Below are 22,077 nucleotides of genomic sequence, written 5' to 3' on the forward strand. Positions count from 1 at the left end.
TTGTTAATTAACTAAAACACCTGTAATGTTGGTAAATTGTTAACATTCTCACTTAGAAAATGTGTCTGTGCTTTGAGTTCTTAATATTTAGTAGCTTCCAGACCATAAACCTTAAGTTATTACTTTCTAATATGTATTAGATATTGTTTCCTGGTAATCAAAGGCAAATTTCTGTTCAATAAACTCTGATTACATATAGTCATTGGTGCGTCAGTTGGACTTGCTACTGACAAAAACATAAGAAATAGGAGCAGGAGTTGCCACTTGGCCCCTTGAGCCTGCTCTGCCATTTAATACAATCATGGCTGATCTGATCATGGACTCAGCTCCACTTCCCTGCCCGCTCATAACCCTTTATTCCCTCAAAAATCTGTCTATCTTCGCCTTACATATATTCAATCACACAGCCTCCACAGCTCCCTGGGGCAGAGAACTCCACAGATTTACAGCCCTCTGAGAAGAAATTCCTCCTCATCTCAGTTTTAAATGGGCGGGCCCTTATTCTGAGACTATGTACCCTAGTTTTAGTTTCCCCTATGAATGGAAATATCCTCTCTGCATCCACCTTGTTAAGCCCCCTCATTATCTTTTATGTTTCGATAAGATTACCTCTCATTCTTCTGAACTCCAATGAGTATAATCACAACCTACTCAACCTATCTTCATAAGTCAACCCCCTCATCTCCGGAATCAACCTAGTGAGCCTTCTCTGAACAGCCTCCAATGCAAGTATATCCTTCCTTAAATACGGAGACCAAAACTGTACGCAGTACTCCAGGTGTGGCCTCACCAATACCCTGTACAGTTGTAGCAGGATTTCTCTGCTTTTATACTCTATCCCCCTTGCAATAAAGGCCAACATTCCATTTGCCTTCCTGGTTACATGCTGTACATATTAACTTTGTGTGTTTCATGCACAAAAACCCCCAGGTCCCTCTGTACTGCAGCACTTTGCAATTTTTCTCCATTTAAATTATAATTTGCTGTTCTATTTTTTTCTGCCAAAGTGAATAACCTCACATTTTCCCCACATTATACACCATCTGCCAAATTTTTGCCCACTCACTTAGCCTGTCTATATCCCTTTGCCAATTTTTTTTTGTGTCCTTCTCACAATTTGGTTTCCCACCCATCTTTGTATCATCAGCAAACTAGGCTACATTACACTCGGTCCCTTCATCCAAGTCATTAATATCGATTGTAAATAGTTGAGGACCCAGCACCGATCCCTGCGGCACCCCACTCGTCACTGTTTGCCAACCGGAAAATGACCCATTTATCCCGACTATCTGTTTTCTGTTAGATAGCCAATCCTCTATCCATGCTAATATATTCCCCCCAACCCTGTGAACTTTTATCTTGTGCAGTAACCTTTTATGTGGTATCTTATCGAATGCCTTCTGGAAATCCAAATACACCACATCCACTGATTTCCCCCTTATCCACCCTGCTCGTTACATCCTCAAAGAACTCCAACAAATTTGTTAAACATGATTTCCCTTTCATAAAACCATGTTGACTCTGCTTGATTGAATCATGCTTTTCCAAATGTCCGCTACTTGATAAACAGTAAACATATGGAATTGTTAAAAACCTGGAATGATTCAAGGTTATAACACTACCTCTCAGGCTCTGAGTTTTACAGTTTGATATGATGACTCTTGATCAGCACCCAGACCAAAAAGAGTGTACGTCAGTCTGAATCGCATGGAGCTGCTTGTTAATGACTGCACCACTAATATTAGTCGGGCGGCTCAGTGATGAGTTTGAGCTCAAAATGGTTGTCGTGGCTCCTCTTAACAGTAGATATTACTTTTCTCCTAAAAGGGTAGGAGACTTTAAAAATATTTTTCTTTAGCTGGATGGAGGGAGTACCTTACATTGAGAGTATTTTTAGACTTGTGATAAAAGATGTCATGGATGCTGCTGATGTGGTCTTTGAAGTGTACTCTTAGACTTTGGAATTTTTTCTACAGTGCATCATTTGACTCCACTGTACGACTATGGGATGTGGACCGAGGTATCTGTATCCACACTTTGACCAAACACCAGGAACCTGTATACAGTGTAGCGTTCAGCCCAGATGGCAGGTACCTGGCTAGCGGCTCCTTCGACAAGTGTGTTCACATCTGGAACACACAGGTATGTGCTGTCATCTGATGAAGAGACGTTAAATTCCCTTTCTCACACAATCTGACCCTTTTTATACCATAGAATCATGTTGGAAGGCTGCTTATAAACCGACAAAAGCAGTAACTCTTGTATGTACACTGTCCTGTTTGTGTATAACTATCATCACAGAGAAAATGGTGATTGTGCTGCCATCACCTCGCCTACCTTCACCTTTCTCTCTCCCTCCTAATTTATTATAGTGCAAACGCACGCGTGAATTGCTTTTTGCACACACATAGTACACCCTGTGGAGTCTTGACATTGCGTTGTGTTCAGATTTTTGATACTCTGCCTCATCTCTGATAATTGAAGTAATTTGGTTTGTTTACAGACAGGTGCTCTTGTCCATAGCTACAGGGGAACAGGAGGAATCTTTGAAGTGTGTTGGAATGCAGCTGGGGATAAAGTGGGTGCAAGTGCATCAGATGGTTCAGTAAGTACCATAAGTGACCTGTATGCTAACAGAATTTAGAGTTAACTAACTTAGAATATGCACTATAAAACATCTTTAGACCAATTTGCAAACAACAAAGGGGACACATTTCCTGGAGTGATTTTTAAAATCATAACTGTCATCAAAATCCGAAGTAAGATTATTTTTTCCTTCATTTTAAGGGCACAAGTTAAAAATGAGTTTTTAAACAAATAACCCATTTATCTGTTAAAAATCGTGCTTCTGTGCACACTTCCTGTTAACTTTTTCCAATATAAGTTCCTGTTTTTACATTATAATGGGAACTGCCTATGTAAATATGTCACACTGTCATTATACCTCCTGCCAGTGTAGCTCCTCAGTTTTGCATTCCCAGCTCCTCGGCCTGTATTGCAGAAAAAACTCTACTTCTCTGCTTCTCAAATCGATGTTTGTTTAGTCAGAATATTATACAAAAATAAGGATAGAATGTATGACTTCAAAAAGAGACCATATTACATCTTTGCATCCTGGTCCAATTATTCTCTTCCCTCTAATCCGCTTTCAGCTTAAGGCTACATTTGGTCTTCACTTGTGTGCTGTACTGTAGATCAACTAGTATATACTGCATAAACAGAATGAGTAGTCAAACTCCAGTTCAATATCATATACTAAATTTGACTGCGCAAGAACAATGTGATTTGTACTTTTATCCAGTTTACAACTATTGAATGTTTTTTTAGTGCAGTGTCTCCACCTACTGACTTTTTTCTGAAGTTCATGTTTATATTGTTTCATTGACAAACTAGTCTGATATTCACTGGTAAGTCTTTTTTCCCATACCTAGATTTATTTTAAGAGTTCAGGAGAGTCTTTCTTTTAAAAGCTGAACAGTAAAGGAAATAAAATGATTTGACAATACCAAATGCTTGAAAAGCTTTCGGGTGTGTTGGCATGCTTAATTTGATAATTAAGTTGTTGATGCCAGTTCATTGGATATATTCAAGAGGGAATTAGATATGGCCCTTGCGGCTAAGGGGATCAAGGGGTATGGAGAGAAAGCAGGAAAGGGGTACTGAAGGAATGATCAGCCATGATCTTATTGAATGGCGGTGCAGGCTTGAAAGGCCGAATGGCCTATTCCTGCATCTATTTTTTCTATGTTTCTATAATGATTTCAAACTATACATTTGGGTAAAGTTAATTTGTTGCGCTGCATTTGAAAACCCCATCTAATAATTTGCAAGGCAAGTGTCCAATCTACAAATATATTGGGATGAAACTGCAAAACATTTAGTCTGGGATATATTCTCTCTTTTTTTGATGGTAAACTTGAGGAAGGCACATGCTGGGATCTTAAAGATGCATTGCTGTGTTTCATCGTGCTGTTGGTGTACAAGAATCCAAGCAAATGGAATCTGCATCAAGAAAGAATTAGGGACCTTTGTATGCACCATAACTGTTTAGTCACAAAGACATTGGAGACTCAGTACAGACCAGGGGCCAGTGGCTTTACCCAGTAAACCATCATGGAATTGGAGCAAACTAGGGATTGCCCTTTGCTCAGTTAAACTATCAGGAACTCGACACAGACTAGGGATCAATGCATTTACCCAATAAATCATGGGGGATCAGTTAACCCACAGATGGAGACTCACTTTTTTTTTAAAAAAAGGACACCTTCTGTTGAATTTATGAGTCTTTGTGGATTGTCTTGGTGTTTGGTGAGGTTGTTCATCCAGTGACATTTTGCATCTGTGGGCTGACAGTTGGATAATTAGATCTTGTAGCATTTTAGTGTCACATTAAGGTACTGAATGTATGGAGTTTATACAAGGTACATGGAGGAGAGGGGAAAGGTCTTCTTTTTGCCACCAAGATTTCTAATCTCTGCCTATGTAATCCGAATGCTCTCTGTGTCCATACATGTATGCATTTTGCCTGCCCATTGCTACTATCTTTTTTTGTCTCTTGATCTATCTGTCCTGTCTCCTCCCTGTCCTGTCATGCCATCTTTCATTTCTCCTCTCTTGAATACTTTGCCCCCAATCCATTCCCCCAACCAATCATGACTACTCTACCTTCCTACTCACCTGCCCCAGTCTTAAATCATCCTTGAATAAGCCCACAGCTACCATCTGCGCCTCCCTTGGCATTCTCTAAAGAACCATCGAGGCACCTGTCATTTACAAGCAGTAACCCCAACTACCCATCCTCCTCTATTGATGACCTCACTTGGGGCAACTGCCGGGGCTAACCACGTCACCCACCTTTCCATCCTGCTCACTCCATCCACCAGTAGCCTCTTATATTCTGTCAGCAGAACAATCAATGCCCCATTCCGTATTTCCTTGCAGAATTTCCCTTCACGTGGACAAAGCGCTTGCCACCCACAACCTCTCTGCACATGATTGCACTCACATCCCGGCTTTGACTGAAACTTGACTGTGGGTAGTGACGCCATGCCCCTTACCAAAGCTTCTCCGCCTGGCTATACTTTCCACCACTGCCCTGCTAAAACTGTCGTGGTGGTGGTGTGGCCTGTAGTACCAAGTTACTACCTTGTTAGTTCTTCTCCTCTGGCACTTTCTCCTTTGAGAACCTCAACTGGTTCCACTCCTGAAAGCTCTCCATTAAAATTTGCATTGTTTACCATGCCCCCAAACATCACCCTGATTTCCTGTCTGAGAAATTATTTCTCCATCAGTCTCTTGATCTCCGTGCTACTTCCCTCTGAATTTATTAACCCCCTGTCCTTCATAATCTCTCCCTCCATATAAACTCTCCTACACACATTCATGCCAGTCCTCTTGTTCTTGATATCTTCTGCAGCCTCTCTTCACCCATTCTCAATCACTGACTAGGCCATCTCGAACTACTTCGTTATATCCCTCAACATCCCAATTCCCTTCCAACCCCATTTCCTTCTGCATCAGTCTTTGGGGGGGGGGAAATCCTTCCCCCAAATCATTTATAACTGCACTTTTAAACTCCCAACTGTCGAGCCTTTGACCTTTCATTCACCACAATACTTGTATAGCTGTCGATTTGCTGAATCATTCCCTCACCCCTGGCCTTTGTCCCCAGCAAAACCGTTATCCTCTCTCATCATGGTCCTTCCACCTAGTACTGTCCCTGTTTTCGCTCCCTCAATTCCAAGGGGTGCATCTGTCACATAACTGATTTAGCTACCCATCACCAGATCTGGCTGGACTACTTTCCAGCACTATCGAGCCTCACTGTCAACACCACCTACTACTCCAGAATTATCATGGAGAGCACTTCTCTAATACCAACCGTCCCCCTAAACCCCTCCACCACCACCTAAAACAAGTGCAAGGAGTTCATGATTCTCTTTGTCACTAAGATTGAGATGATACCTTTTGCTCCCTCTTCTACTTTCCTTCCTTTTTCACCAAGCCAAACCTGCCCCCAGTCTACACCCTGCCCTAGCCCTGAACCAGCATCTTTCTCCAGTTTCTGTCCCATCTCTTCTCATGGCCGCATTGAACTTATCTCAGCCATAAGAACCATCTCAAGATTCTTTGAACCCAATCCTACTAAACTGCTGACCACCTAACTTCCATTCCTACCCTCCATGCTCGTTGACAATGTAACTAGTTCCTTCTTCTGAGGTACTGCCTTTCAAAACTCTACTGGACATCCTCAATCTTCTGTACACTTCAGAACATGCAAAACTCTTCTGCCTGTATGCTATCCGGCACCAAGTCCTGCTCACCCATCACCGCTGTCCTTGGTGACCTACCTTGGCTCCTATTCCCCCAACATCTCAAATTTAAAGTTCTGATCCTGCTGTTTCAATCCCTTCATGACCTCACCCATCCTGTCGCCCCACCATTTACAGCTAAAACTTTAGTTGCCTAGGTCCCACACCTTGGAATTCCCTCCCTAAACCGCTCCTCTTTTAAGGCCCTCCTTTAAAAGCCACTACTTTTAACCAAGCTTTTGGTTACCCCTCCTAACATCTTTTCCTTTGACTCGGCATTAATTCTCCCCCTTACCCCTCTGTGAAGTGCCTTGGGATTTATTTTCACTGATAGGCGCCGCATAATGCAAGTTGTTACTGTAATAATAACAGAAAAAGGCATTCAAACTAGAGATACAAGGTGCCACATAAAAGGTTACTGCACAAGATAAAAGTTCACGGGGTTGGGGGTAATATATTAGCATGGATAGAGGATTGGCTAACTAACCGAAAACAAAGAGTCGGGATAAATGGTTCATTCTCGGGTTGGCAACCAGTAACCAGTGGATGCCGCAGGGATCAGTGCTGGGACCCCAACTATTTACAATCTATATTACGACTTGGAAGAAGGGAATGCGTGTAACGTAGCCAAGTTTGTTGACGATACAAAGATGGGAGGAAAGGAAATGTGTGAGGAGGGCACAAAAAATCTGCAAAAGTACATAGACAGGCTAAGTGAGTGGGCAAAAATTTGGCAGATGGAGTATAATGTTGCAAAATGTGAGGTCATGCACTTTGGCAGAAAAAAATCAAAGAGCAAGTTATTATTTAAATGGAGAAAAATTGCAAAGTGCTGCAGTACAACGGACCTGGGGGTACTTGTGTATGAACACAAAAGGTTAGTATGCAGGTACAGCAAGTGATCAGGAAGGCTAATGGAATCTTGGCCTTTATTGCCAAGAGTATAAAAGCAGGGAAGTCTTGCTACAGTTGTACAGGGTATTGGTGAGGTCATACCTGGAATACTGTGTGCAGTTTTGGTTTCCATATTTACGAAAGGATAGACTTGCTTTGGAGGCAGTTCAGAGAAGGTTCACTAGGTTGATTCCGGAGATGAGGGGGTTGACTTATGAGGAAAGGTTGAGTTGGTTGGGCCTCTACTCTTTGGAATTCAGAAGAATGAGGTGATCTTATTGAAACGTATAAGATTATGAGGGGTCTTGACAAGGTGGATGCAGAGAGGATGTTTCCACTGATGGAGGAAAACTAGAACGAGAGGGCATAATCTTAGAATAAGGGGCCGCCCATTCAAAAAAGATGAGGAGAAATTTCTTCTCTGAGGGTTGTAAATCTGTGGAATTCGCTGCCTCAGAGAGCTGTGGAAGCTGGGACATTGAATAAATTTAAGACAGAAATAGACAATTTCTTGAACGATAAGGGAATAAGGGGTTATGGAGAGTGGGCAGGGAAGTGGAACTGAGTCTATGATCAGATCAGCCATGATTGTGTTGAATGGCGGAGTAGGCTTGAGGGGCTATATGGCCTACTCCTGTTCCTATTTCTTATGTTCTTATAAACTGAATCCACCACTTTTCCCCCTTCCCATCCCCAATCAGAGGGGTGGGGGCTAAAATTAACAACTTTATTTTAAAATTTGCTGCTATTTGTTGAGACTTTGTTAAAGAGCTGGAAAATCTAAAATGGACAGGCAGGAGTTAACTCACTTGCTGAGCTGGAGTTAATTTATTGATCGAATATTTAAACAATTTTCCAGGGTATCTGTTGAACATGAATTTTGCTGCAAATGTTACATTAACTCATTCAATGCTGCTCTTAGGAAATGCAAGCCCCATTGGATCTCAACACCCAGCCCTGACTGCTGCACTGCCTTCACTGGCACTTTAATCAGCTGAGTAACTCTGGGCTCACAGGCATTTGAATTAGATGAGTAGCAAACTGTTGAAATTCCTAATGACTACTCAGCTATAGATTTTATTCTCCACGGGAAATCAAAATCTCACGGTTAGATACTTAAATCATTATTAAGTAGAAAAAAGGCCAGAACTGAACAAGATAGTAATATAAATGTTTCGATATAAACTACACAAGCACATGATGCACACAATTTCACAACTTAGAATTGTAGCTTCCATGTCTGATTACATTGAAACCTCAGACGTTGATTGCACATAGAAAAGCAAATACTTAGATTCTAATGCCGTGATCTTTAAACCAATCTTCTAAAGCCCAGAACTGGCTGCGTCATTTGGCCAGCCGTACAATTTTGTTGCTCTTTGTCTAATTTTCTACAGTACCCTGATGCCCAGAACTGGATTAATGCCCTTGCCCGTTATTTAAGTGGCTGTTTAACTAGTAGAGAGGCAGGCAATGACCATTACTGTTGCTGAGTCTTGGTTGGCCAGGTTTTACTGGTAAGGTGAAAATCCTATAGAATTAACCTACCTAGGAGAACACTGAAGTAATTATCACTTTGATTTTTTTGCCATGAAAATGATCATATTGTAAGATTAACACCTCACTGCTGGGCTGGCTCTGAAGCATTGCAGCTGGCTCTCGCCCAGCTTGAGATGCAGCTCCCTTGCCACTGAATGATTTCTATCCTGATGTTTTCTGCTTACTCTCCGGCGACCTGCCTTCAGATGTCCTCCATCACTCTTTGCTGTGCAGGGTTGGACTAGTTCCTAGGGCTTTCTGATTTTGTATGCTCTTAAGAACATAAGAAATAGGAGCAGGAGTAGGCCATTCGTCCCTTCGAGCCTGCTCTTCCATTCAATAAGAGCATGGCTTAATTTCTACCTCAACTCCACCATCCCGCACTATCCCCATATCTCTTGGTTCCCTTAGTATCCAAAAATCTATCAATCTCTGACTTGAATATACTCAACGACTGAGCATCCTCAGCCCTCTGGGATAGAGAATTCCATAGACTCTCAGCCCTTTTGAGTGATAACATTTCTCCTCGTCTAAATGGCTGACTCCTTATTCTGACCCCCTAGTTCTAGACTCCCCAGTCAGGGATAACATCCTCCCAGCATTTACCCTGTCAATCCCTGTAAGAATTTTATTTGTTTCAATGCGATCACCTCTCGTTCTTCGAAACTCTAGGAAATATAGGCCCATTCTACTCAGTCTCTCCTCGTAGTACAATCCATCCCTTTGCTGCTCTATAGACATTACTTGGATCTGATCCCTTGGTTTTACCATTGCCCTCCACAGCTTCACAATCTTTGCTGTTCTTGGTCTCTGCATTTCACTCGCATTGTTTCACGCTGCTTTGCTGGTCCATTGGATCTGCTCGTATGCACTGTTGACGCCTAGAGCCACTACACATCTCCACTGGACCCCAGGGTCAACCTCTACTGACTCTTGGCCAACTCTTCACTGCTCTTTGGTTTCCTCAATCCACTGGACAACCTCCACCAGTGTCTCAGCTATTACTCGCCACCAAATGGCTCCTTGATCTATCTCCCTCTACTGCTGACTCCAAACTTAGTCATTGGTTGATGGTTACTCCAAGTTGACTCCATGCTTTCTATAAGTGGATGTCGTCATATCATAGCCTTCTGGTCTTCGGACTTCAACTTTGGATTGTTTCATATCTCTTTTCTATCCACAGTTTATAACTTGATGCATGTCTTGCCTAATCTTTGCTATGGCAATTTGACCTGAATAGCATGCAATCGCAATCTCCCTTCTTTATTTTTGTCCCTCCTCTCCTCTTTTCCTCTTATTCCATTTCTCCCCTCTCAGATGCTTTACCATTCTTGGACCTTACCCAACCCAGCATTACACCTCAGCCTTCCTACTCTTCTGCTGCCTGGCAGGTTTGAATCCTCCATGAACAAGCCCATGGCTACCCTCTGAGCCCCTCTCCTCACTTTCCGAAAGACGCATTGTGGCACCTGTCGCTGTCTCCTTACGAAAAGAAATGCCAATTGCCCCATCCTCCTCTCTTACTGACTTTCCTGTCCAACATGCTCACTGGGGGCTAACTTTCCCAACCTCCTCCTCCTCCTCCTCATCCCGTTCAGGCCACCCATAAACCCCCCCCCCACAAACCCAGGACTTGGCAGTTCAACCACCTGCCCTACCCAAACCAAGCCACTTTAGTGGTAATGTGGCCTTTATCGGCCTGTCGCACCTTGACCTTTTCCTCCTACTCCTCCTCCAAGCACTTCCCTCTGTTCCACTCCTTCTGTGCTCCCTAGTGCTACCCTCACTTCTGTTTCTCCTCAGCCTCTGGACTCAGCAACTTTCCATCCTAGAGTGATATCAGTCTCCTTCTCAATTTCCCTTGCCACTTCTCCTGAATTCACTCACCTCTTCTCTCTCAACTATTTCCTCCATATAAATTCTCCTACCCATATTCACGGCCACCCCCTCAACATTCACCATCTCTCTTGTATCCTCCACCATGCACACCTTCTTTCAATACCGCTTCCTTTTGTATCTACCCATGGAGAAAACGCTTCTCAAAGTCACTTACAGCATCAGTCTCCAACTCAGTACTGCCTAGCCTTTCGCTTTCCATTTTCAACAATACCTCTGCGGCTGTTGATTTGCTCAACCACTCCCTTGTCTCAACTTTTAATGCCGTGTCCCCAGTAAAACTGTCACTGTCTTCCATCCTGGCCATTCCCCTGGTATGACCCCCCCATCCTTGGTCCCCTAAGTTCAATGGGTGCAAAGATAAGCATGAATGGTGCACACCTGGCTTAGTGATCCATTCTTGGTCTCCCTTCTCCTCCTGAACCATATGTTGCCCCTTGGGGACATCAACCAAAATCATGGGGTCGACTTCCACATCTCTACCTCTCTACCCTTCCATTGTCTTTGTGCTATTAGACTGCTTGTCCAACATCTTAGATGTGACATATCATCTTCCAGTTAAACAGAGAAAATCAAAGCCACCGTCTTCCACTCCACCACAAATTCCATTTTCTTGCCACTGACTCCATTCCTCTCCCTAGTCAGTGTCTCAGGCTGAACCAGACTGTTCACAACCTTAATGTCCTGTTCAACTCCAAGCTGAGTTTCCAACCTCATATCCCCTCTGTCACAATTACCACATACTTCCATCTCCATAACTTCACCTTCCTCTGTGACCCTGCTTCAACCTTTCTGCCACTAAACCCACATTCATGCCACTGTCCCCTCCAGACCGAATTACACCAGCTTCTCAATCTCCAACCTCTTAACTTCACCATATTCAAAAAATTGCTGCCCTTATCCTATCCCACACCCAAGTTACACTCACCCATCACACCTCGCTGGCATTCGATTTGCCCAGCGCCTCAAATTTTATATCTTATCCTTGTATTTAAATCCTTCCATGGCCTCATCAATTCCTAGATCCCACTGTCTGGAATTTCCTTCCTAAACTTTACCACCAAGTGGCAAAATCAAGTACTCATGGCCAGATGCCAAATAAAAATTCCTGACAATGTACTTTAACTTAACCTCAAAAGTCTCCACTATAATTTCCAATTAACAGTCATACTTTTTGCCTTTCTGTTGGGGATTCTAGTTTGTCGGCAGTTTTGTGCTTTGGGGCCATGTCCACTTGGAACTGCGCAACCTCAGTTCATGTCTGACTGCTGTACCTGGAGACTGGTGCCCCATCAGTGTGGCCTGGATTAGAACTCAGGACCTTGTGTGTTGGCCTACTGCTTCAGTCAGTTCCTATTTTATTAATAATGAAAAAGAATAGTTTCACTTATGTTATTTAGCCTTATAATTGCATATATGTGTAATTGTATTGAAAATGTATTGATGGTGGATGTATCTACAAATCCAAATCTCATTCATAGGGGCACATGTGGCTAATACAGAATGTGTAGTGATTTAATTAAAATGCAGAGTGAATTTACACTATACATTTTCTCTTAAAGGTTTGTGTGTTAGATCTGCGGAAATAGCGCTGCTAGCTGGAAGCCATGGACCGACAATGAATGTGTACATAGCCAAAATGACTGTCCCTGCCCTATGCACTGCTACAGTCTCACTTGAACCATGGCCAGTCCACTACAGCCAAAACAAGTCAGAATGGAAAACCCAGGACAACTGAGCCCTGACGTGAAGAGTACCCTGACTGCTTAATGCTGGAAGCTCCACCCACAAAGTAAAGTCAACCTTTCTTGAAGATTTAAAACAACTTGAAAAAGACTTGACATGAGACCATATGTGTACTAAAATGGGAAGATAATATCCGAGGACAAAATATCTTATCTTTTATTTTTTTGGTCCAGAGTCTATGTAGAATGAGTTATCTTGTCAGCAGTTCAGCAGATCTGTGTGCAGACATATCAGCTTCTTTAAATCAGCAGCAAATAGTTTGTTCCCTTCTTTTAAACATTGTTTTATCATTTTAGTTTACAGTTGCATGATGTAGGAGAGTGACTGTATCTTGTTTATCTTGTTTTTTTTTCCTACTGACACTTAACACACAATTAGAAAAAAACTTTTTTTATGGATACTATAAGCAAAATAACAGTGTATTTGGTATGTTTTTGGTACATTTTGTGGCTCACAAACTAATATGTGGGGAAACATAAAACCGCTCCAAAACTCAACATAAAATTAGTTTCATTGTACATCAGTCATAGGTAACAAGCTGTGGTTTACAGGTGATGTGGCTAAAATGTAGTAGTTTCTCAATGGGGACATGATTCTACCGATTTTATGAGAATTTTAAAAATGGGCACAAAGAAAGAGAATCGATGCAGGGATGCATCCCATTGCTTTAAGACCATAGTTTGCATATGGTTGGATTGTGCACTATTGATAGAGCAGCTTATAGAATTTTGAAAGATAAGTTTTCTGGACAGAGGATTATTGCTGCTGTTCTACTCATTCTTTGGTAGAACTACAGGCATAAATTTTGAAGCAAGATTCCAGTATTAAGGACTGATGTCTCGTAAGCAATGTTTTAAAAACCTATCCAGTGCAATGAGATAAACCCCCTCTGCCATTGGGCAAAAATCATGCAGGCATATGTTTTATGTTAATGCTAAGGTAAGGGTTGACTTTGCTTTAATTTTCTTTCCTCGGTGCTCATGTATTACATCATGGGTTCATCTTGGCTCAACCCTCTAAAGTACTTGCACTTGCTGTGTTATTCAGTAAAGTACAGGTAGTATAGTTGCAATAGCTTTTTTTTTAGAATAAAAGTATATTATACTATAAAGTATAGCATATCTGAGCTTTTAAACCTCAGGGGACCCTTCTTCAAATGATGAAGTGGTTAAACAAATATTTCTGCTAAAAGACACTCGATTACTTTTTCACATGAAGAAAAGACGTTTGGGGTTTCAAATTCTTGGATTTAATGCATTGTAAAATGTTAGTCTAACAAAGGTATTCTTCTACTTCCCGTATCCCATGCAGCAACAGATCAATTAAATTAGGTTACTGTTGCAAAGGCTTTATACCACCACATCAAACTTGGTCTGTTTTCCAACTCATTAAAAATGCAAGGTCAGTTGCTTTTTTTGTCTAAAATAGAAACATGAGTAAGAAGGATTCTGCACAAATGTTGGATTTTGTTTGTCCTTGAAGTAAAGTCTGTTGATGATCACATTTGGAACTGATCATAGGTAACATTGTGTAATCAAATAGCTGCTATATATGCAGATATTCTACTGTGTCTGCACTACTGAAGTTGACCAATAAGTTCAGAATGACAAACATTTATTACGGGCTATTTGTAAAATGTGGATAAATGATTAGGCAGCTTTATCACATTTGGAACAGAAAATCCACTGGTTTTATTATTTACTGGCCTTTTATTAGGTTGTTACACATTACGGTGAAGAATGGGGTTGGTTTTATCATTCTATCAAGCTTTTGCCCCTTGCAAGTTTGTTGTGAAGTCCAAGTTAAATTAAAAATCCTTGCATTCCCATCCCCTTTAAAAATGATTTATGAAGCATCAGTCACTGTATGTTGATCTAAAGAACTGATGTTTGGATGGGTGAGCCCTAGATAGTTTTAATTGAGCAGTTAAAACCTTTCATCTAAATGTTTTAAAAAGTATATACCAGTGGCACATCGTTTGTTGAGAGCTGAAAAGCATGGAGGTAAACAGGCCAGAAGCAATTTTTTTAAATGAAAAAGATACAACTAGCTTTCTAATTGCTGTTTTTAGACCCAGCTGAAGGTAGAGGTGTAAGGACGGTTCTGAGTTCTCTTTTACCTAACTCCACATTTTAGATTGGAAAATTACAAAAGGTTCGCAGTTACCTCCACACTAGTCAGGTGTGACCAGCCAAAAATGGGGCAGCAGTGGAACCTCTTGCCTGAACATGGGGATTTTTCTGAATTGGTGTTTACGCAGTCGGCTGTTGTATGGATGGCAGCACTTTTCTTTTTACACATAGATTTGTTCTTATCATTTGTTCTAAGGGCATACCAACTTCAATGATCTGAGGCTCCTGTTCACATCTGGGACTTTGGGAGACTCCAAACAGCAAAATGATTATAATCACATTTTGAACTACCTAAAGCTAGTAGTTATTACACACAAAACATTTACTATTGGAAATTGTTCTGAATTAAAAACTGCTCCCCTTCCTCAAACCAGTATCAATTGAATATGCTGATATAACTGTTGCTCGTTTGTTCTTTTGCAAGTGCTGTTTTAGGAAGGGCTGCAAATGAAACTAGATAGTTGAAACAAGTGAAGTGTTTAGGTTGGTGAAGACAGCATTAGGTGCATTCAGTGCTCAAAAGTGATGAGCATAAGAGGTAATGATTTCAGGGGATAGCGCTACAACTCCAGCACTGGATTTACATGTCTGCATCATTTCTACAGTTCTCACAAATTAAGATTTTAAAAATTGTGAACCTGTAAACCAGGCCATGAAAGTTTTTTTCTACTCTTTGAACTCTTTATTGTTCTGTTTTTATTTGTATCTGTTAAAAAGACTGATTTTTGATGTACCATACTGTCCTGGACCATGTAAATATCACCTGACAATGTATTTAGGTTCCACATTACATTAATTTTCCCTTTTTCCCCCTCCTCAGCCCCACCTTCCACCACCTCACCCTACAAGTATCATCACCATGGCACATCTTCTGTTGCAGCTTCCCTTTGCATCGTATTGATCTGACAACCATAATTTGCATCAGATCCGAAAGAGGTCCAGAATAAAATATATTTTGATATTACATTATTGTCTTTTTGGACTTTGTATATTTGACTTTTGGTGCAACATCCCGAATCCGGAACTCGGAAAACCGGAATTGTCTGAAAACTGGACATTTTGCGCATAGCTGACGGAGTCGTCCGGAATCCGTTGTCCAAAAACTGGACATTTTTGAGGCAAAACCCAAAATCTGGCATGGATTTGGTCAAGGATTCCAGATTTCAGACAAGAAAATCAAGTCTGAAATCCGGAATCCTCGACTGAATCATTGGTGGATTTCGAACCTCACCGCTCAAAACCCGGCACGGATTCAGTTGAGGATTCCGGATTTCAGTCTTGATTTTTTTGTCTTAAATCAGGAAAAACCCAAAAACCGGTACAGATTCAGTCCCAAGGATTCCGGATGTTGTACCTGTATAATTAAAATCAACTCTTGCATTTTAAAAGATAGTGATGGTAAAATAATTTAATTGTGAACATTACTTCTAGCCCTTTAAGGAATACTCCTATGGAAGAACATACTTGACAATTTTGATTTGAGGCGATAAAAGTGTAACTTTTCTTATTAACATGGATGTCCTTGAAATAAGTCTACCTCCCCGCACAGTTCCTTTGTGGTGTCATCAAAAGGGAGCTTTCTTGTGTGGCTACCTAGAAATCAGAGGGTCACTGCTTTGGAGCTGCCTGACTCTGGGAAACCATGATATCAGCTAGGAATAGAGGAGTACTTTGAGGTATGGTTAAAGATTTTCAGTGACTAGAGATTGGAAATAAATTAACAACCAAGTACTGGCAGCACAGGAAAAGCATGCAGTATGAGGGTGTTGTAAGTATGGTATAAAGTGATGCACCTCATTAGCCATATAAATGGTTTTGAGATTTATGTATCACTCCAGGCATCACACTTTGTATGAAGTTTCAGTTGAGGCATTCTATTTTAGAGAAAATACTCGTTGGAGTTCAGAAGGATGAGGTGTGATCTTATAGAAACATTTAAAATAATGAAAGGGATAGACAAGATAGAGGCAGAGAGGTTGTTTCCACTGGTCGGGGAGACTAGAACTAGGGGGCACAGCCTCAAAATACGGGGGAGCCAATTTAAAACCGAGTTGAGAAGGAATTTCTTCTCCCAGAGGGTTGTGAATCTGTGGACTTCTCTGCTCAAGGAAGCAGTTGAGGCTAGCTCATTGAATGTATTCAAGTCACAGATAGATAGATTTTTAACCAATAAGGGAATTAAGGGTTATGGGGAGCGGGCGGGTAAGTGGAGCTGAGTCCACGGCCAGATCAGCCATGATCTTGTTGAATGGCGGAGCAGGCTCGAGGGGCTAGATGGCCTACTCCTGTTCCTAATTCTTATGTTCTTATGTAAAATAAAAGAGCAAGAGGGATAGCAATTTCCTGATGTTTTTTCTGACTATGATAATCTGGCCTTTTCCCAAAGAAAGGAACCTGAGCTACTGCCAATCTAGAGTAACTTCAAACAGTAATCAACCTCTGGAATTATTCCCACAGGGAGTTCCTGTGTAGTGGTTTTAAAAGGGCAGGCTTGGATTGTAGGTGATCTTTACAATCATATTCTAGTGCTCCAACTCCCAGATGAGTAATGATCAACAACTAGGGAATATTGGTTAGTATTGTAGTAAACTTCAATATTAAAGTAAAATGCGTTAATTCTAAGCTTTTTTGTGTTAATGCTCACCCCAGTTTCCTCTGCCCTTTCCCTGAGGGTAGCGATTGGTGCTGGGCTATTTCAATTTTTACCACTTGGTGGCAGATTTTGGAAGCATGGCATTAACTAGAAAATTTCAACTGACATGGGCTAACTACAGAAGTTAATTTAACCAACATAGAGGTGTATTTACAATGTACTCTTTTTTTTTTCAGATTTTGAAGTCCGGCTTAAGCCAGGAAAATGTAGTCACCTGGAGAATTTCTAATTGACATTTAAAACCATATGCATATTGAAGAACCTGCATCCTTTTGATGTAGATTCTGAAAATGTAATGGTACCTTTATTTTATGCAAATGCAGAAAATTAGTGATATCAACAAAAAAAAGTTGCTGGATTGTCATATGGTCACCTCTACGATTGAAGAGCATTTGTTGTGTGCTGAAAAAAGCATGATTTGCTGCAAGGTGACCATGGTATGAAAATGAAGTGTTCAGTCACTGTTGCTGTCAAGTTAATGTTGCTATAATTAGGATTGTGTTTTCTTACCATTGCACACATGTTGCTTTTTCTAAGTAATTTATGCCTGGCTTTACATATCCTAGGTAAATGATTATTTTCTCCTGACGTCTTACCTATGGGGAATGATGCATGTTTTCAGTAACCAAAGCTTTACTGCCAGGCACCCGTGAGCACTCGTGTGGCACGATCATAGTGACAATTCACCCTATTTTATAGGGTGCATCATAAGGTTACCGTACTGACTTGTAGTGCAATCTGCCCTCACCCAAATAATTACTTTTCTTAATCGAGATTTTAGACAATCTGCAGTATTTGTTGCAGCTTGTTCAAACATATGCAATATAATTACATTGTGTTGGATTATTGCCAGTGGTAAAATACCGCATTAAACATTACTCCACTTGGACAAATTCAGGTAAGATTTGGAAAATTGTACAAGTAATTCTAAATGTGGGCTCACCATTGAGTTCTAAAGTGTTAAAATAACTTGTGCCCACTTGTTCTTAAGATATATCCCAGCAGTTTTTGACCTCATTGGCAATAGCCTCAGATCAATAATCATAAAGTATTTGCTTTCTACCTTTGTCAGTGACCATAAACGTATTGTTATTTTTTGTATTTCTGGCAGCAAACTATGTTTCTCACACCATTCCTCAATCATGTCTTAGCTCAATCTTTTAGAATTTCACTAGAAGTAGTGTTGACACAAGAGGACTCCAGAACAGCCCCCTGAATAATGGCATTAGTTGCTCATCGCCCCCCCACCCCCACCCCAATTGCGCGCGCGCGCACACACACACACACACACACACACGAGTTTTAACCATTTATCACATTGCTTTTTCATTGGTCAATTTTCTGCTATTTTGTCATTAATTCAATGAGCCATATTCTTTCTTAATAATCTTGAATGTCTTCTGACAATACAATTATTTTTGATTAATTTAATTAGCCCCTCAAATAAATCCAAGAAATTTGTAAAACATGATTTGTATTACTCTAATAAAATGTTAAGTTCCTACACATTTTAAACAAATGTTAAGCATGCTCCAAAATGTCAGCATTTCTTCACAGGTCTTTTATCTCCCAGATTCCCATGTTTCATTATTGATTATTGGAATTCCATGAACCATTCTTTGTGTACATCTCCTGTATTTAGGCAGCTCATAAAGATCCACAGATCCTGAATTACCTTAAGTTTCCTTGGGAATTCCTGAGGGGCCAGAAGACCGTTAATGCTTTCTTCATAATTCATTTGCAACTGAATGTTAGACAGTTAGACAGTTTGTTGCTGCCAGTTCCTGATAGCCAATGACATTTCTACCCAATTTATGCCTTAAAGGACTTAACTGCATACAGATCTAAAATACTTTATCCTCTTTGCCGTACTTGTGCTCTTGTTACTTCTTACCTTTAATGGATAATCAACTTCTTCACCATAACTCCTCGTCAAGGAGCTGTCTGAGATTTACCGTTTAGTCTACACCTAACGTATTGGGTGCCTCAATTTAGCTCGCCTGAAACATCTTGCACCAATTGATTCAGATTATGTTAATGTTTACATAACCTACACTAATGGTAGCACAATTAGCAGCAGCTTTTAAGTATGTGAAACCATGCGAATTATTTAGGTAGATAGTTAACTGGCAGAATTAATCATTGAGTTTACATAGAATATCCAGCACAGAAACAGGCCATTCGGCCCAACTAGTCTCTGCTGGTGTTTATAGTCTGTTTTTCCTACCAAAGCATCTAAACTATTTGCCTCAACCACTTCCTGTGGTAGTGAGCTCCACATTCAAAGCACTCTGAATAAAAAAATTTTTCCTCATTTCCTTACTGGATTTATTAGCAACTATTTTGTATTTATGACCCTTAGTTTTGAATTCTCCTACAAGTGGAAACATTCTCTCCACATCTACCCCAATCCATTCATAATTTTAAAACTCCTATTCTCTAAGTCACCTCTTTTCTAAAGGAAAAAAAGTCCCAACCAGATCCATCTTTCCCGATAGCTGTAATCTCTCAGTTCTGGTACTATCTTTGTAAATCTTCCTTGCACTTTCTTCAGTCCTTTTTGTAGTATGGAGACCAGAACTGTGCGCAGTACTTTTTATGTTTAGCATAACTTAAGTACTTTTGAATTCCGTAACCCTAGAAATAAGTCCCAGTGCTTTGCTCACCTGCAATGTTGCTTTTAATCATTTGTTCACCTGTATCCCTAGATCTCATTGCTCTTCTACCCCATTCAGTTTCTTATTTTCTAAGCTGTAGGTGATGTTTCTGTTTTTCCTATTTATTTACGTTCAAGTTCATTTGCCACTTATCTGCCTAGTCTGCAAGTTTTTTATGTTGCATTCTTCAAATATGTCATGGTAAGTCAGCATCAGATAGCTTCACTTCTTAGCTCACAAGCTGCTTTCCATGCTGTGCTGTATGCTGTGCAAATTGCTATTTTGGATGGTTGAGTCTGACAAACTTGATTTAATTTTTCGAGGAGGTAACCAGGAGGGTTGATGAGGGCAAAGTGTATGATGTAGTATATGTGGATTTTAACAAAGCTTTTGATAAAGTTCCACATGGCAGGCTGGTCATGAAAGTAAAAGCCCATGGATCCAGGGCAAAGTGGCAAGTTGGATCCAAAATTGGCTGAGGCAGGAAGCAAAGGGTAATGGTTGATGGGTGTTTTTGTGACTGGAAGGATGTTTCCAGTGGGGTTCCGCAGGGCTCAGTACTAGGTTTTTTGCTTTTTGTGATATATCTAGACTTGAATATGATTAAGAAGTTTGCAGATGATACTAAAATCGGCTGATAATGAAGAAGAAAGCTGTGGACTGCAGAATGATATCAATCAACTGGGCAAAACAGTGGCAAATGGAATTTAATCCAGAGACGTGGGAGGTAATGCATTTGGGGAGGGCTAACCAGGAAAGGGAATACACATTAAATGGTAGGACACTGAGAAGTGTAGAGGAACAAAGGGACCTTGGAGTGCATGTCCACAGATCCCTGAAATTAGCAGGCCAGGTAGATAAGGTGGTTAAGAAAGCATATGGGTTATGCTTGAACTGTATAAAACACTGGTTAGGCCACAGCTGGAGTACTGCATGCAGTTCTGGTCACCACATTACAGGAAGGACGTGATTGCACTGGAGAGGGTACAGAGGAGATTTACGAGAGTGGAGAATCTTAGCTATGAAGACAGATTGGAACAGAGGAGGCTGAGGGAGACTTCATTGAGGTGTATAAAATTATGAGAGGCCTAGATATAGTGGATAGAAAGGGCCTATTTCCCCTAGCAGCGGGGTCAACAACCAGAGGGCATAAATTAAAAGTAATTGGTAGAAGGTTTATAGGGGATTTGATGGGAAATTTCTTCACACGGAGTGTTGTGGGGGTCTGGAACTCACTGCCTGAAAGGATGGTAGAGGCAGAAAACCTCACATTTAAAAAGTACTTGAATGTGCACTTGAAGTGCCATAATCTGCAGGGTTATGGACCTAGAGCTGGAAAGTGGGATTAGGTTGGATAACCTTTTATTGGCCGGCACCGACATGATGGACCGAAATGGCCTCCTTCCGTGCTGTAAACTTCTATGATTCTATGAAATACACTAAATAGTTTTTTTTTAAAAACAAGACAAATCGAAAAGATAAGATATAGAATGCATTGTTCCTAATGACTAATGTGTTCTGTAAATTTTTGAAGTCTGGCTAGTATCTGATTATGTAGTAACAAAATACATCATTTCCAATTAATTAATGAAAACTGGAAATACTATACGTATACAGTCTATGCTTGTTAATTCAGGGTAGAGTGAAGCAAACTGTTTTCAGTAGTGGATGGGTCAAGAATGAGGGACCATAGATATCAGATAAAATGCCAGATTTGGAACATAGCAAGACAATGGGCCGAATGGCTTCCTTCTGTGTTATAATTTTTCTTCTGTAAGAGAACGTTCTTTACGCAGAGAATTGTGAGGGAGTGAAATTCACTTAATGGACAAAGCAGAAACTCAGCATTACTATAAGTTGATATTAAGTTCAATGTCTGAGATCGACAGTCAGCTTGATTAGTTTATGGTCAGACTCTTTATAAAGCTAGAAAGTTAACAGATTTAGATACCAAGTCTATTGGATATATGAAATGTCTCATTAGTTTAGCTATTATTGATATTCTTGTACCTTCAGCAATGATTTGAGTGGCTTATACATCCTTGTCCTTCTGTAGTAGAGCTGGTTGCTTTGCTGCCTTCTGGGATGTTAGTGGTGACATTTGTCCATAGATGTATCTGGTCTCTTGGATTGTCTTGTTATTTTGGCTAGATCCACTTTGCATGTCAGTAGCTATATTTGGACTAGAGCTAGTTCAAATCTTTTTTTTCTCTCGGAAATTTACCATGTTTCCAAGTGGCAACTTACGA

At 40.7% G+C, this 22,077-nt stretch overlaps 1 protein-coding gene across 6 annotated transcripts in view; it reads left to right on the top strand.

Moving 5' to 3' along the window:
* tbl1xr1a (TBL1X/Y related 1a) overlaps nt 1-15,482 on the top strand; it is a 213,089-nt gene extending 197,607 nt beyond the window's left edge. For all 6 annotated transcript variants that reach the window (XM_070883509.1, XM_070883507.1, XM_070883510.1 and 3 more), the window contains 3 exons: nt 1,977-2,142; nt 2,504-2,605; nt 12,203-15,482. In XM_070883509.1, coding sequence (XP_070739610.1) covers nt 1,977-2,142; nt 2,504-2,605; nt 12,203-12,229 — 295 coding nt within the window. In that variant the 3' untranslated portion in view covers nt 12,230-15,482. The remainder of the gene's footprint in view (nt 1-1,976; nt 2,143-2,503; nt 2,606-12,202) is intronic.
* The last annotated feature ends 6,595 nt before the right edge of the window (nt 15,483-22,077 follow it).

This window comes from Pristiophorus japonicus, chromosome 6, assembly GCF_044704955.1.
Source record: "Pristiophorus japonicus isolate sPriJap1 chromosome 6, sPriJap1.hap1, whole genome shotgun sequence".
Lineage (NCBI taxonomy): Eukaryota > Metazoa > Chordata > Chondrichthyes > Pristiophoridae > Pristiophorus > Pristiophorus japonicus.